The sequence below is a fragment of the Barbus barbus genome (assembly GCF_936440315.1).
Source record: "Barbus barbus genome assembly, chromosome: 16".
Classification (NCBI taxonomy): Eukaryota; Metazoa; Chordata; class Actinopteri; order Cypriniformes; family Cyprinidae; genus Barbus; species Barbus barbus.
Genome location: NC_136744.1, coordinates 10,278,331 through 10,296,249, shown reverse-complemented (window position 1 = coordinate 10,296,249; position 17,919 = coordinate 10,278,331). Strand labels below are relative to the sequence as shown.

Below are 17,919 nucleotides of genomic sequence, written 5' to 3'. Positions count from 1 at the left end.
AAAATAATCTTATTGTAGTTCAAACAAATGCTAATATTTGAATGGTAAAGTATACTTCCTCTAATTTTTAATTGTATTACAGTAATGCAAAGCAACACTAATTCCAAGTAAATAATTTCGCAATGCAATGAATCTTAGGCTTTACGTAGGCTTTATTTTCTTTATCCAAAATAAAACTTTATTTATATTTTGGGTGAAATGACCTGGATATGTTTTTGTATGACTCACTCATCCGTGTACTGTAGTAGGCCTATTTACATTGTATTCGAATGTGCTTACGTGTCCAAATGAACTGGTAATAACATGGAACATTTTGGGCCTATAGCTAACAAAATCTCCCAATAACTAACTAAACTCCTAATATTACAAACTATAGCTTTCATATTATGTCTCATTAAAGTAATTTAACATAAATTCTGTTGAAAATTCAGTGGCATGGGATCCGTACATTTCTGAGTGCTTTTGTTCTGTAGAACTATCAGGTCTGCTTCCGAATGTGTATTCCGGTCCAGACTGCAAAAAGAGGCTTGGATTTGTGACTTCAGCCTAAAACACTCCAAACTCCTACATACAGAGTAGAAGGATCCACTTGCATTCAGCAGGAGTTGTGCACACCCTAACCTCCCCCACTTGTGTCTGCCTGACTCTCCTGCTGACCTCCAGAGATCACACAGCTGCTCTTTAGAAAGCTTTTGGAAGGCTACTTTCCTTTATATTCTCTATTATCTTTGTTTCCATGATCATTTGTACAGATCTGTTTATATTTGGCACCTGTCACATATTCACCTCAAACATTCTCATAACCTCTGTGTATGACATTCCCAGGATAAGTTTTCCATGTTTACTGGAACTGGAGAAACAAAGTCCTAATATGTTTAGGTAGTATATAGAGAGAGAAATACATTGGGAGGAACCAGAGAAGCTGGTTTATTTAGATTTTATTCTTCCACCTCAAATGTCTGGTGTCAGAAATTGTAAAAGAGGCCACTATACTTCAATTCTGCTTGACACACTGTAAAAAAAAATACTTACAATTTTAAGGCAACCAGCTTCAGCAGATTTTTAAGTTTTCTCAACTTGTTGTTTTAAGTTTATGCAACAAAAAGTTGAGAATCTCCTACAAAAATAAGTTGAGAGAACTCAAAAATGCTGAAGCTGGTTGCCTTAAAATTTTAAGTTGGCTCAACTTTTTTTTTTTTTTTTTTACAGTGCAGTAGTTGTCACTTTAATACGTGGATTTACTGACTCCAGAATGAAAAGAGATCAGAAATGTGTCAGGGAAGAAGTAGGCTAGTTCATATATTAAGTAAACTTAAAGCTGAAGTATATTTTATGTAGTAAGTAAGTATACCAATATCAGAATATTACTATGTGTACCATGTGGTACTATGAGCTATGTCCCATTTTTGACTTCATAAAAGTATATTTTTAAGTGTAGGCCTAATTTACGTGTTCACAGTAGAACATTTTTAGTAAGTACTTTTCATCTAAGTGTATTTTAGTATTGAAGCTATACTAGTTATATACTTCATGCTGACATTTTAGTTTATGAATACAGTCCAGTTTTTTCAGTGCATACTTGGAGCAAATATAATATAACTATGACGTTAAGTTCACTTAAAAGTATATGTTCAATAAAACTTGTAGCATACAAAATATTCCACTAGTAGGTTTGCTGAGAGTATTCTTCAAAATGCACTTTCATAAACTAAAAAATGGATTGAAGTATAAATTGTTAACTAACAGTATACCTATAAGTTGACATAGTGTAGTTGCTATACTAACGACAAAGTGAAACTATAGCTTTGTATTTAAAGTTTTTAAATTTGAAAGTATACTTTTATAAACTAATTAGGACAACTTTCTCCTAAGAAGTATTGAAATAGTATACAGTATATATATATATATATATATATACACACACTATATTGGCAAAAGTATTGGGTCACCCCCTTCTAATGAACATGTTTGTAATACTTAAAAAGACATGATTGATTCAGTCAGTGTGGAAGAACTTGGCTGGTCTGCAGAAAGCAAAGTCCTGATCCCAGCTGAACTCCTCTGGTGTGACTTTAAATGCAGACCTTGAGCCGAAAACTCATCACCAAACACCAATGTCTTGTATATGGGTACAGTCATTTTAGACACTTTCAAAACTGTTGCAACAGAGATGGAAATACAGTTTTTAAATACGTGAATTATGCTTCCATCACAGTTTTGGAAGTGCCTTCTTCTGTTCTAAAGAAGGGGGTGTCCCAATACTTTTGTCCATATAGTGTATGTACAAGTCATTGGTGTTTGGTGATGAGTTTTTGGCTCAAGCATTTAAAGTCACACCAGAGGAGTTCAGCTGGGATTAGGACTTGGCTTTCTGCAGACCAGACAAGTTCTTCCACGCTGACTGAATAAATCATGCCTTTTTGAACCGTGCCTTATACACAGAGGCACTGTCATGTTAGAATAGAAAAGGGTCCTGTCCAAACTGTTGCAATAAAATTAGAAGCACACAATTCCCTAGAATATAATTATATGCTTAAACATTAAGATTTGCACTCACAGAAATTACTAGAGTAGTCAAACCTGTTCATTAGAAGGGGGTGACCCAATACTTTCGGCAATATAGTGTATATACTACATACAAGTAGTGCATTAAAATAAGTATATTTACCACATATTAGGGAAAAATAAAGCATACTAGCATAATTCAGACTTTTCTGTATGTGTCAGTATAAGCCAAGTATTACTTTTTTAAATTTACAAGTCTAAATTTAAGTAAATCTCTAATTAATGCATAAAAGTTTGATTGAAAATATATACAATGTTTAGTTTAAAAGAGTTAGCTCTATACTAATAACACTGCAATAAGCTACTTTTTTTTTTTTTTTTTTTTGCATGGTAATCAGACAACATTCACTATATTTGGTGAATATTACATGGAGACAATCCTGACTAGCTATTCAGGGAAATTCGATTCTTGAGTTTTGCAGACAGATGCAATGGAAATTTTGGACATTGACCTGTGTAATATGAACTTAAAACACTGGTGTTAGGGTCATCTGAGGATGCACACCACAGTTCGTCACATTCTGCCCATAGAGGGCACTAGAAACTGTTATGCACTACTTTTAGTTATGGTGTACTCTTGTGGAGAACATCTTCCTGACAAACTGTAAGAGCCGAAGCTCTAAATCTGGTGTCATGTCATAATTTACTGTCCTATAGATATAAGGCAATCAGGCCATAATTCATCATTAAATCAATTTAGTATAAGTGCAACTGTATGGGTTGATTTAAAATCATTATAACTGAGAGTGAATTCTCCAAAATTCCAGGTCATCTGATTTTTCTGCCAGGAAAATCACTCTTTATGACAGCATAGTTAGAGAATTGATATTCTTGAACACATTTGGCAGATATGAGCCAAATACATATTTGAGCATGGTCCAAACTGACTAACGTTCAAGATATTTTCAAACATCTATTCAAAATATCTGATAAACACATGAAAATACAGAGTAATAATGCTCATATGCTTGATGAATTGCTACTACATGACTTGTCTTATACTTTGTTACTATGCTCTGTGTAGAATGTATTAGAAAGACAATGTGTTTGGGCTGTGAAAAACTCCTATTTGGATGCATAGAAGAGTTGAAAAATCATCCAGAAAAATGTGCCAATGGAAAAGCCTCACACTTCACATGTACTGTACAACTACTGTGCATTTTATTTTCTAAAAGAAAAATAGCAAAAGCTGGTGTTTCTTTCCTTGACAGATCATTTCAAGTCACAAAATGAACAAGTCTTCAAGTCATCATATGTTCTTGTTTGTTTTGTAGGTAAGAGGAGGTTTAAAATTCCACATTATAACAGTGCCCGTAATGGCTTACATTCATACTTAAAGCTGAAGTGGGTAATTTTTTTTTCAATGTTAAAATAACTCGTTCAATTTTCAGATAAAAATAAGTAAATAAGTCAATGGTAGATTGAATTCCCCAAAAATGTAACATCTGCATCTCTGAGCAGCAATCAAATCATTTCTCGAGACCGGCCCAACACAAAAGCACTGGATTAATCAATCAATTTGCCTGACATTGTGAGAAATCTGGTAGAAAATAGTCGTAATTATTAATGCAGTTTTGTTTGATGAGCTAGTGGAGCAGAAATTACACACTTCAGCTTTCATTCAACATATACAGAAGAGAATTGTCAAACTGAAAACATACATGAAGATGTTTTAAGGGAAACCTTTCCATTTTACAAACAATAACAAAAGTAAATTAAAATTTGGGAGAATTTAATTGGAAGACAATACAAAAATCGTAGAAGTTACATGGGCAGAGAGACCTGAGAAAAGAGGGAAAATATACAACAAAAGAGGAAAAACATGCAAGAGACGTCTAATTTGAATATATTAACTTAAAAAAGAATGTAAAAAAAAAAAGATTTCTTTAGGAACATGTTTTGTTTTTGTCTTTACCAGACTGTTGCAATGAGAGCCATGTTTAATCATCTGAACTCAAATAAGATCACATGAGCCAAATCTAACTAAATGAGTTTATGGTATAATAAATCAATCATAAATCTAATGTAATTTACACAGAAATGCAGTTTTTGAACAGCGACACAAAAACCAACCCATAATTCACATAAAACAAGAGCTTGGAAAACAATCGCTTAGAAAAATGCAGAAAACCAATGAGCATTGAATCGAATTGCATTGGTAATTCCGTTAGGCTATATCTTATGTTCATAGTACTGGCATTTCAATGTCAGTCAATTACCATCAGGGTACTGTGAGGTCATAGTATTATTTGTGCCACATAAAGTCAAGAGGAAAAACACTCAATAACATAGCATGATCTAATGATATTCAAACAACATTCAGCACCGGCCAACCAGAAAGATCCAGAACTAGTGCAGCACCTACATGTGATTTGTCAATGCCTGGGGACTCTGGTACTATGGATAAGCACCACTGATGAGCACTTTCCCTGAGCTATATACAAACTGAGCTCAGGGTTACAATGTCGTCTTCTTTTTGTTACACATGATGGTTTTACACAAAAACAACAGTATCATTGTTCAGCAAAAATAGATTTAATTGAAGAGACAGTAGCGTGAACGTACCCATGCCACTCTGTGACTTCAAGTTCCCCAAAACATAGGTTCACATTGGGTTACTGTTGAGCTTTTCTATCTTTGTCGCATCTAGAGTACTAGTTAAAACACATTTTTAGAGACGATGTATAAAATGTCTCACAACCTACATGACAAGATGTTGTTTCAAGTGCTGAAGTACAGCATTTTGGGTGTACAATGGTTTTGAACACTGACGTACACTCTTTAGCACCATAAAGATGAAATTAACAAGACATTTCTTAGTCGCATGTTCACTTTAAACCTCATGACATAAGAGTAATGTAAACCTTTCGCTTGAGCCAATATCTTGACTAGGCCTCTGGATTCATATGCAATTACGAAGTCATAAAATTGATCTTTTCATTCAGTGCACCTAAATAAAACCAAACATACTTGCGTATAAAAATGCGCAGACACTGATCCATCCCAGCCCTCGCACCAAAAAGTGATTGATTTAAAATAAAAATACACTATGTAGCAATAAAAATAGATGAAATGACATCTCAGGAGGTGTCACGGGATCTCTTTAGAAGCACCAGTGAAAAACATACAGTAAATTCGTTCAAACATAACTTAACACGCTTGAATTGTATAAATTGATTAAGCTATTTCAAGTCATGTTTCAACCTCTTTGGGAGTTAAAAAAACAGAGAAAAGAAACTCAAAAATAGGGACCAAATAATATAAAATTTTACATAAGTGCCAGAAAGTAACCAGTTTGGAAACGTTGTCAAAATGCAGCATAAAACCTTCCATGATTATTGCTTAAATATGCAAAGTTTTATAATCATGACACCAAAAACGTGACTATAGATACTTGGTGATGAATAAACCAAACGTGCATATTGGAAACTTCAAAGGTCAAGTTGGTCTGAAGATACAAAGTGCTTTTTTTTTAAGGGGACGCCACATACTATCTGGTCTCACAACAGTGTTGGGGAAGGTTACTTTTAAAAGTAATGCATTACAATATTGCGTTACTCCTTAAAAAAGTATAACTGATTACGTTAGTTACTTTTTATGGAAAGTAATGAATTATGATACTTTTGCGTTACTTTTTGTCACCTGGGCTAGGCTTGTTTATTTGTTTTTTAATAACAAAAACCTCAAAAGTTATATTTTTGGCAACTGTACAGTCCATTTCACATCAAAAGTGAAATTAATAAGCCTCTGGAACTCCCAGTTTATCTCCATTGGTGAGATAGTCAGTGAATAAATGGGAAAACAAGGTAACTTGCGTTACTTACCGTACTTTAAAAAAGTAACTGACATATTTTGTTACTTTACTAGATACTTGAAAAACGTAATCCGATTATGTAACTTGTGTTACTTGCAATGCATTACCCCCAACAATGTCTTACAATGCCGAAACAATGTACCTTCATACCAATACGAATACCCAGAAAACGGATTTCTGTAATGACCCATGTGTGGTTCATATTGGTCATTTAACCTTACTGCTACAATGGCACCATAAAATAGCAACTACCGAGTGTCGGACAAGACAGCACCCAAGGCTGAGACGAGAATATAGAATTCACATTTGACAATGTCAATTCGGAGTGTTTACTACACACGTCATTTAATGGATGACATACTCCTATTGCAGTAAACAGGCTTGGACCAGAAATTAAATTACAAAATAGTCTTGAAAATGATCAGAATAAATAATCACATCTTCTATGCACTAATTTCATCTATATGTATAAAACCAGTTTTATAACATCTGTTCTGAGCACCATCTCTTTACAATAAAAAAACAAAGACATACACACCAAAACTCACAGTTAAAAACCCACAAACGGTATTCTATTTCTTCGTAAAAGCTGAGATGAAGAGCACAACTGAAGAAGGGCACAGGTAAAAACGGGCATGAAAGGATGAGAACTAGCTGAGGTAAGGCATTAGCTAGACAAGCATGGAGAATTTCACGTCCAGCGGTTGTAAGGCCCAGTGACGTGCGTGAGGGAGTAGGGCGCTGACATGACGACGCCGTCACGCGGAACTGTTAGCGATTGACGGGTAGGAACCTGAAGCTTGTCTCTCTCTTCTGGATAAGTCTCATTTTCGCTCTCCGTATCCGAATCCATCTCCTTTGACCTGTTGTTGAGTCCCAGACGCTCGGCTTCCTCTTTCTCCCTGGCCTTCTCGGCCATTTTAGCCTCCCACTGTTGCAGGCCGTGGCCCGGAGCGTTCAGGCTCTTGTGCTGGTAGAAGACCAGGGAGATGCGGGTGGGATGCGTGCGGTTGGGTCGCAGGATGGGAGTGGTGGCGTGCATTTCCCGCCGAGCGCATTCGATCAGGATGGAGCCGTGGGAAGGAGCCACTGCGACCCCGCCGATGTCTTCGTCGAGGAAATTGTGCTCGCTGTCCGACCACACTTCCTCCGCTTTACCCACCTCTGGGGTCAGGGGTTGCGCCGTAACTGGAGGGTTTTGGTGGTCCTCCAGGTTCAAGCGACTATGGAGACCCTCGGCCGTGGGCGGGGAGAGCGGGGTGGGAGCTGCGCCGCCCTGGAAGCACCGCATCTCCTCAGGCTCGGATTTGAACGAGGGAGAGTATTTCGAATTCATTCTCAGAGGGTCGTTCAGATACGAGTTTCTGAACGGTTCAGACATCTGCCTGATGGTCTCGAGTCCGTGCCTAGGAGAAGGAGAACCATTGCTGTGGCCTGTTGCTCTTGAGGGATCATGTGGTTGAGGGAACTCTGGGTGTGTGGACATGCCAAAGCTGGAGGCCAAAGGAGGAGTGCGGCATGTGTTACTCTGGACAGTGTAGCGAAAGTCTGAGAATTGGTCTCCAATGCCTGGAACTGCAGATAATCGCATGCTGGAACTTAAATTACGAGTATCCCTTTCCAAACCAGGTGAATGTTCAGCAGAGGTGTGTTTGAAACCTGTGGACAAAATAATAATAATAATGTAGATTAGAGAAGTCACCAAAAGTTTCTTGGAATAAATCAGTGGCACAACAGCCACAACCCTATTTTATGATCTATTCTCAAGAAAAATGTATATTTAATTTACAAAATGAATTAAAATCATTCCCATTACATATCCATCATATATCCATATTTTATAATCTCAGTGGTTATACGGCTATTTTTTGGGTAGTTAAAGAAACCTATTCTTGAAATGTACTATATATATAAAGTCCCTTTCAAGGAAAGTCCGTTCACTCGGCCGCCATATTTGCTACGCCTCCGGGCAGCTCAAACAAGACCAAGTCCTATCTAAATGAATGGGGGAATATTGAAATCTCAAAAACTGCTCATTAAACTCGCCATTAAATTACATATTTCAAATCAGCCACAAAATCTGAAATGAACTGCCCCCATGAATGTTGTTTCTTAAGCTCAAATAGCGTTTAAAAAGCTTATTTTTCAGGCTCGATCAGCCAGTGTGCATGTGTAGCTCCAACGCGCTTATGACTGCACATGCGCATTGGCTGGTCCAGCCTCAGGTTTCTATGGGAACCAGAGCTTCTAACGGCCGCTGCAGTGATGCAACGACTTTACCAATCAACGATTGGCTCTTTCATTTGCCATATTGCGCGTTGCAGTTTCTCCCATTCATAAGTACAGGAGTGAACCGTATTTGTATTTCTATAGTCTTTGGTATATATCTGGTTTCAGGAAATAGTAAAAAGAGAAAATTCTATCCGATACCAATAAACTAATAAATATTTTAATGCTACTATTGAATAGTGTGAAAAACAAACAAACAAACAAAAATGGTAAAATTTGTTTAAAGGTCCCATGACATGCTGTTTTTTGGGTGCTTTTATATAGGCCTAAGTGGTCCCTAGTACTGTATCTGAAGTCTCGTTCCCGAAATTCAGCCTTGGTGCAGAATTTCAGCCACTACGAGCCAGTCCCAAAATTAGCTTTCCTTAGGACGCGCCATTTCTGTGTCTGTAGCTTTAAATGCTAATGATGAGGAGAGAGGCGGGGCAAGGTGGAGGGTGGGTGTGTGGCCTTAACCAGCTTGCTCCATGGTACCATGCGCTAATGTTGACAGTGGATGTATCGCAATGGCTCGTAGACACGCAGTCCTTCAAGCTTTTCAGTTTGACCCAGAATCTGATCTGGATGGAGAAGCACTAGATGAAGAAGTTGCAACTCAGCGGCTACAGCAGGACATCTCCGAATGGTTAGTTTAAAATATTGTGTCTGGATACAGTCAGTGTTTCCCACACATAGACTTTACCTGGGCGGACCGCAACAATATCCACCGCCTGCTGCCATCAGCTGCCACGTCTCACACACACGAGCGCGACTTTAGAACAATATTTAGTAACTTTTAGACCCTTTAGGCGGCTTTTTTCCCATAACGGGTACATACTAACAAACCTAGCGACTTAAAAAAAAAAAAAAAAAACCTTATCATTCAGTTGGAAGATGTCTCCAGTACTGCCCCGCGAGCACGAGGTCTCTCTCCCGGCGCAGTGTCGCCTCTCTCGGCGTCTGTTCTGAGCAGCGAGCGGCAGAGAAGCAACGCTTTCAGTTTGCCTTAAAGCAGCAGACTCATCAATAAATCATTTACAAAACAGCGTTTCCAAGCACTTGTCGCTTACTGACAGTTTGGACTTTTAAATATGAACATAATTTGTCTGTTAATATGTGCAGTTTATAACTCAGACGCAAAACAGTGCTTCGCTCGTTTGCAAGCCATGATGTCTCTTGCTCGCCTCGCACGGTCGTAGCCTCATCATGGGCGGGCAAAGCAGAGAAAGGGGAGGTAACCTTTCCCCGTATGACGACATAAGGGGAAGATTCCAGATCGGGCCATCTGAGCTTTCATTTTATCAAAGGCGAAGCAGGATACCCTGGGCTCGGTTTACACCTATCGCCATTTCTAGCCACTGGGGGACCATAGTCAGGCTAGGGGAACTCATATTAATGTTAAAAAACCTCATAAAGTGAAATTTTCATGCCATGGGACCTTTAAAATGCTGCAAGTGAATTTAGGCATCACAGCATTATAATGTACAGCATGAAAAATGGATATGAATTTTCAAATTTGCTAAAGATTACATTTAACTGTGCTATTAAATTCTTTATAAAATAATTAAATAATATTTAAAAATAACAATAGAAAAATAATAATGCAATGATCTTAAAGTGAGTGTTAGATGATGATAAACAATCTAAATGTAAAAAATTGTAATTGTAATTGAATATCCAATATAGATCGATACCAATAAAGAACTGAAAAAAACACAGAGACAAAACTATCTTTTAAAAACCTTGAAACCAATTTTCAAAAGTTTGCATTTTCAGACCCCCAAAAGGCTTATTGAGTAAATAAATGGCCAAAATGCATAGTAAATTTTCTATTTTAGTTGAAAATGGTGTAGAGTAAATGCCCCCTAAACCAGGGGTTTTTAAACAGTTTCTGGAGCCTCCCCAGCACTACACATTCTGAATGTTCCTCCACCTTACACCAAAAACCCTGCCTGAAACCAACTTGTGCACATCAAGAACATTGCATGCCTCTTAAGAAGGAAGGCTGAACTGGATATACCTTTAAGAGGCTCGTTCTTGACTTTCACAGGAGTGCCCTGCTTACTGTCCAGGCCGCCTAGTTTCTCAGCATGGGCTCTTTTAGCCTCCATCCTCCTCTTGCGTGCTGATTTGACGGGCTCGGCCAACATCCTCACTTCTCTTGGGAAAGCAGAGAGGACTTGCAGTGCCCCAGACTTCATTTTGGCCCACTGGCCCTCAACATGGCCAAACTCATCCGTGTCAGAGATCTTGTAGAGCGGCAGGACGTGCAGCTGCTCGTCCTCTGGAATGTTCCGCACTGCACGGTTATCCTCCTTGGTTAAAGTGCATACCTGCAGTTCACATGAGACAAATGCATATCTCAATTATCTCAATGGTGTCAGAAAAAAAAAAGTATTAGAAGGACATTGATATTGAGAGTGGAAGTGAGACTCACCACAGTGCTTCCATTGGTCATGTTATGTGTGTCTCTGTGGGCATGAGCGCAGAAGTCCACACATGCAGTCACACCAGAGAATGGTCGACCTTCGGTCCTGCCCAGCCGACAGTCCTGCCCCTGCTGCTCTTGCTCCACCTGACAGGTTACAGATCATTATGATACTGTCTTTACAAATGTACATAGGGCTTAGTTTGTTTTATTTTGGCTACTATAGAAATATCAACATTAATCACAAAATTAACTAACTTAGCAAACTAACTTAGCAAACATTTTTACTGTTGAGCTCTGTTTAAGAGCAGTTTTAACATTGTGACAGATTGTGACATTTTGATTATGTAATTCCTACCTGGTTCTGAAAGGCCTCAGGAGCAAGTTTCTTGTACACAGGGCCCAAATCTGATGCCAGATTCTGCAAGTTTTTCTCCAACTTCTCCTCCTAACCACAAAATCAAACATTATTGTAGTTTGAAAGATGAAATGAAATGACCATAAAACATAAGTACTCTACCTTTCAAAAAATTTGGGGTTGGTATGATTTTTTGGTGTTTTTGAAATAATATCAATAATGCTCAAGCATGGATGCTGCAAGGATTTACAAACCCGATTCCAAAAAAGTTGGGACACTGTACAAATTGTGAATAAAAACAGAATGCAATGATGTGGAAGTTTCAAATTTCAATATTTTATTCAGAATACAACATAGATGACATATCAAAAGTTTAAACTGAGAAAATGTATCATTTTACGAAATGATAGGGAAAAATAAGTTTATTTTAAATTTCATGGCATCAACACATCTCAAAAAAGTTGGGACAAGGCCATGTTTACCACTGTGTGGCATCTCCTCTTCTTTTTATAACAGTTTGCAAACGTCTGGGGACTGAGGAGACAAGTTGCTCAAGTTTAGGAATAGGAATGTTGTCCCATTCTTGTCTAATACAGGCTTCTAGTTGCTCAACTGTCTTAGGTCTTCTTTGTCGCATCTTCCTCTTTATGATGCGCCAAATGTTTTCTATGGGTGAAAGATCTGGACTGCAGGCTGGCCATTTCAGTACCCGGATCCTCCTTCTACGCAGCCATGATGTTGTAATTGATGCAGTATGGGGTCTGGCATTGTCATGTTGGAAAATGCAAGGTCTTCCCTGAAAGAGACAACGTCTGGATGGGAGCATATGTTGTTCTAGAACTTGGATATACCTTTCAGCATTGATGGTGCCTTTCCAGATGTGTAAGCTGCCCATGCCACACGCACTCACGCAACCCCATACCATCAGAGATGCAGGCTTCTGAACGGAGCGCTGATAACAACTTGGGTTGTCCTTGTCCTCTTTAGTCCGGATGACATGGCGTCCCAATTTTTCAAAAAGAACTACAAATTTTGATTCGTCTGACCACAGAACAGTTTTCCACTTTGCCGCAGTCCATTTTAAATAAGCCTTGGCCCAGAGAAAACGCCTGCGCTTCTGGATCATGTTTAGATATGGCTTCTTTTTTGACCTATAGAGTTTTAGCCGGCAACGGCGAATTGTGTTCACCGACAATGTTTTCTGGAAGTATTCCTGAGCCCATGTTGTGATTTCCATTACAGTAGCATTCCTGTATGTGATGCAGTGCCGTCTAAGGGCCCGAAGATCACGGGAATCCAGTATGGTTTTCCGGCCTTGACCCTTACGCACACAGAGATTGTTCCAGATTCTCTGAATCTTTGGATGATATTATGCACTGTAGATGATGATAACTTCAAACTCTTTGCAATTTTTCTCAGAGAAACTCCTTTCTGATATTGCTCCACTATTTTTCGCCGCAGCATTGGGGGAATTGGTGATCCTCTTGCCATCTTGACTTCTGAGAGACACTGCCACTCTGAGAGGCTCTTTTTATACCCAATCATGTTGCCAATTGACCTAATAAGTTGCAAATTGGCCCTCCAGCTGTTCCTTATATGTACATTTAACTTTTCCGGCCTCTTATTGCTACCTGTCCCAACTTTTTTGGAATGTGTAGCTCTCATGAAATCCAAAATGAGCCAATATTTGGCATGACATTTCAAAATGTCTCACTTTCAACATTTGATATGTTATCTATATTCTATTGTGAATAAAATATAAGTTTATGAGATTTGTAAATTATTGCATTCCTTTTTTATTCGTAATTTGTACAGTGTCCCAACTTTTTTGGAATCGGGTTTGTACTTGATTCAAAAATACAGTAAAAACAATAATAGTGTGAAATATTATTACAATGTAAAATAACTGTTTTGTATTTTAATACATTTTAAAATGTAATTTATTCTTGTGATGGCAAAGCTGAATTTTCAGTCTTCAGTGTCACATGATCCTTCAGAAATCATTCTATTCTAATTTGGTTCTCATGAAACATTTCTTATTACTATCAATGCTGAAAACAGTTGTGCTGCTTAATATTTTTGTAGAAACCTTTTCCCTTCAGGATTATCTGATGGATAGAAAGTTCAATATAACAGCATTTATTTGAAACAAACTTTTTAACATTACAAATGCATTTACTTGCACTTTTCATCAATTTAATGCTTAAAACTTTTAGGGATGCATGGAAATGAAAATTCTTGATCAGAGCCGCACAGAATTAATTTTTGTGTCTTTCTCAGACGGTTTTAAATGCTTCCGCACTGCTGACATGTTTGCAGCATTAGTGCACGCCTCTATTTGATCGCGTCACATCATTGTTCGGTATAATTTATTCGACCTTTTCGCTTATTCTATTTTCGGCCGAACAATTTCTGTTGCCGAACATTCGGTGCATCCCTAGCAACTTTGCTGAATTTAATTTCTTTGAAAAATCTTACTGACACCAAACTTCTAGATGTTAGTTTACTAAAATGTATTTTGTTTATATTACAGGTACTATACAAAATAATGTTTTTGTGCACTGCGACCACTGTTATCATTGTTTATATTAGGTTATTACTTATTATCTTGCAGGATGGCTCTTTAGCCCAGTTCACACCGAGAATGATAACTATAAAGATAACGATATTTGCATCCACACCAGCAAACAATATTGTCTATTTATTTTAAGCGAACGCTCGTCTGCCACTTTAAATTCTTCAGCTCGTTATAGCAGGATGGATTCTGATTGGGTGTCTCTGTGCCTTTATTGTTATAGCTGTGGTGTGGACCCTTTTATTCTTTAATATTGAGAATGATTTTTAGAATTATATCTTTATCGTTATCTTTATAGTTGTCGTTCTTGGTGTGAACACTGTAAATCAGACACTTGAATCGGCTGAAAGTGTATAAACTATGAGGATAATTTACTTAAAAAGAAGGCGTGTTTGCATTGTAATGAGTAATAATGACTCAATACTCAATGGCACAGTGCTATTTCAACTCATATTTTGAACCTGGTCAAACTTTGTTTGGGGAGGTTTTGCAATAATAATAATAATAATAATAATAAAAACATCAGTCATGCAACCCTTTTACGGATTCTCCCCTTCATTTAGGTCCATCATGTGAGCAATTTTCTGTTAACTGTTTTACTGTCCACTATGGCTTGTTGGCAGGATTTTGAAAACCAGCATGAAATTCTTTCATAACAGAGCATTTCTTCATACATTTCTAGTGGACTGAGAATGTATCTCATATGAGCCCATCTAGTGCTCACCTCCTCAGGATAGTCTCCCTGCAGTCTGAACTTCCGGGGCGTTTTGCTGCGTGCAAACTTGCAGCCATTGAAGTACATACTCCAGGAGCAACCAAACGAGAAAGAGGCACCGCAGGTCTCTGGATCCAGACCCTGACACGCACATGTGCGACTAACAGGAGGGAGGAAGAAGGTAAGGTAAGTTACAGTGCAATAATATAATACTTGCTGGTGGTGCTTTTACATGCATGTAAAATGTGGAATACATATGCATTAAAATTATTAATGCATTTAGCGCACCCCAAAAGGGGCCGACACCTGTATTGCATGGCATGATGAACATGATGCAGGGCAATGACTCATTGTGTGATCTAGCCTACAAGAATACAGTTATATGCCCCTAAAATTCAAGGATATGAGGGCAAAAATGCCTGTATGGGTTTTTGTCTTATATTAATATTTATGATATAAGTTTAGCAATATCACACAATCAAGTTTTTTTTTCTTGCCGAATTTCTTTATGACTGAAAATGTGAAATTGATTTTATACAATAGTTCAATAAACAAGTTAAAACTCTTAAATTTTACATACAAGATTGTCAATATTGTCTATTTTGCTCAATTTCGCCAATGAAAATAGTTTAAACTAAGCCGCAGCAGAACTTTTGTGCATCTCCGAGCAACACACAGCAGTGTTTTTTACTTAATGAATCCGCATAATTTGAATCCGCATGAATCCGTCATTATTTATGCAATGCTGAATCAAAATATTTCTTTCTAAAGCTATTTTTTGTAATGTTTATTTAGTGCTTTTATCATATAATGCAATAATGACTTTAAATTATCATTTGGGTGGTAATTTCGTGGCCTAATTTTTTTCCACAAATTACTGAACTTTTATAACAGAAATTAATTTTCCATTAAGGGGCAGGAGTATTTGTCCCCTGGAAGTGATTTCCTGGGGCATTATCAGAATATGTTTCCAAAAAAAAAAAAAATCAACATCAACAATGAATTTGTTTATTACTATTTAGCATGTTAGTTTATGATGAGAGAAATTCGTGGAACTGCAGAACTTTCACTGATGACTAATCTAAACATCTCTGATTGGCCATCACATTCATGCGCTCAATAGATATGCATGTTATTATTTATAATGCTCAGCACTGCAAAAAGCAACTTGCAAAAAAATTAATCTTTGACACATTGTGAGCAGATCTGAATGTAATGTCGCAATCAATACTCTTTATTCATGTTCACATTTCACTTTAATCACAATTGTTTTAGTTTAATCGTGCCGAGGCATTTTGTGTCCTCATATCTTGATTTTTTTGTTCATTTTGCCCCAAGATCATTTCCGAGCCTGCTTTTTCCTACTCTAGCCTGGACTTTTCAGTGGTGAATGTACACTTACAAAATAATGGTGTGAAGGAGTTAAAAGAAAAGTACTCATGCTTCACAAACACTTCATCAAGAACAACCTCCAAATGTTCTTTTGTATTTGTGTGAGGGAGTGTGTACGTGAATCATTCCCACACATTCTCTCCGTATGTCACTTGTGACTCACTCCTCATTGAGGGCACATCGGCGGCTAGTGGGCGAGCCATATTTGCAGAGAGTCTGTGTGAGCTCCTGGTACAGCTTGTCAGCCACACTGCGTGGGATCCCCTCCCAGGCCAGGATGAGAATGACTACCACTGCGTTCTGACAGCAGTGACCAGCACGCTGCCGCACAAGACACAGCAACTTCTCTTCCTCACTTCCTCGACGTATGATCTGCAGAATTTAACACATGTGCACACAGTATATGAAGGAACAGACATTCTGCAAGCTCTTCACAGACTGCTAGTTATTTCATACGGGTCACTCACCCACTTGGCGATTGGGCAACCCTGTGAGCTCCGCCCCTCTTTGCCTGTAAACACAACAACCTCCACACGGACTGCGTTGCCTTTCTCACCATATCTGTGATGAAAACAGTGTAGTGAGTTGTGTGTGTGTCAAGCACTATAACACAGGTATTTTCAAAAGTTTAACATTTTTTTTATGCAAAAGGACCCTCAAATATGACGATCCCTTTGCAACAGACCTAGCCTTCATAAAATATAAAAGTATTTTTTTTTTGTAAAAAGACTAATATATATATATATATATATATATATATATATTCAATGAAGAACAGATCCATCATGATTCAATATGCAGATAAATGCAAAAAAAATAACACCAATCAGAATTTAGTATTCAAATATTATAGCATCATCATCATCAGGTGCATTTTGAATGGTGGGCAATTCAACAATATAACCCAAACAGGATTTTCAGACTTTAATCTTACGTTTAAAAACAGACTGAAATGATCTATAAAACAAAGTAATGTTCAAATGGAGTCTGTATATTAAGTGGTTTGAATTGAATTAATTGCAGAAGTGTAACATTTAGGGTTAGGGGTCTGAAACTATTTTTTGATTGTGCGACTTAAGGGAAATAGTATCATCACAACATAATTCTGCCATAGCTACCACAGTTCAGTAGTAACCTCTCAACCTCTGTGGTGAGAATCACTCTATGGGCCCCTTGAACCCAGTTATAGGCTTCCTGTTTCAGCTTCTAGAGAGAATGAAAGTGTGTTTCTGCTGAAACGCATCTGTGGTTACAACTCTGAATGCAGAGAAGTCTATAGCTACATGTATACTTCTCTGTCAATGTAAAAAAATATTGCACAGCAGGGCTCCACTGCAAGTATTTAATTGCCAAGCCCAGTATTTAATTATGGAATATTAGCTACATTTACATGCAACCTGATAATCAGTTAATAATTTGATTGATAGATCAACAGGAAAAGGCTGATCATTACAAATTTCAAATAATTATTTTGGCATATATTGAGACAAGATAATATAGATGTTATATAGATGTTGGATTGCTTATAAATATGAACCATTATTAATATTATTAAATAATATATATATATATATATTTTTTTTTTTAATATTTTTTAGTAAATAAATGTATTATTTTCATGAATATATTATTATTTATTTTATTGAATATATATATTCTTTACCTGTTCTCCATCATCTCTCTCACGGCTGCTACATTCGGGCCAGATCCAAGGTGGGTGTAGTACGGACCCTCCTCTTTCTCAATTACGTGTTCTGTAGAGGGAAATTGTGTATGGAGATGAACTGAAAGAAGTTCTAGTCGA

The 17,919-nt window shown here is 37.5% G+C and overlaps 1 protein-coding gene across 1 annotated transcript in view; it reads right to left on the bottom strand.

Moving 5' to 3' along the window:
* Positions 1-3,705: 3,705 nt before the first annotated feature.
* Positions 3,706-17,919, bottom strand: part of LOC306882163 (methylcytosine dioxygenase TET1-like) — a gene marked incomplete at its 5' end in the record, with an annotated part of 52,912 nt that continues 38,698 nt past the window's right edge. The window contains 8 exon segments of the mRNA XM_079436641.1: positions 3,706-8,038; positions 10,668-10,980; positions 11,085-11,222; positions 11,434-11,523; positions 14,733-14,883; positions 16,279-16,487; positions 16,583-16,676; positions 17,779-17,869. Of these exon segments, the coding sequence (XP_079292767.1) occupies positions 7,071-8,038; positions 10,668-10,980; positions 11,085-11,222; positions 11,434-11,523; positions 14,733-14,883; positions 16,279-16,487; positions 16,583-16,676; positions 17,779-17,869 (2,054 nt within the window). The 3' untranslated portion in view covers positions 3,706-7,070.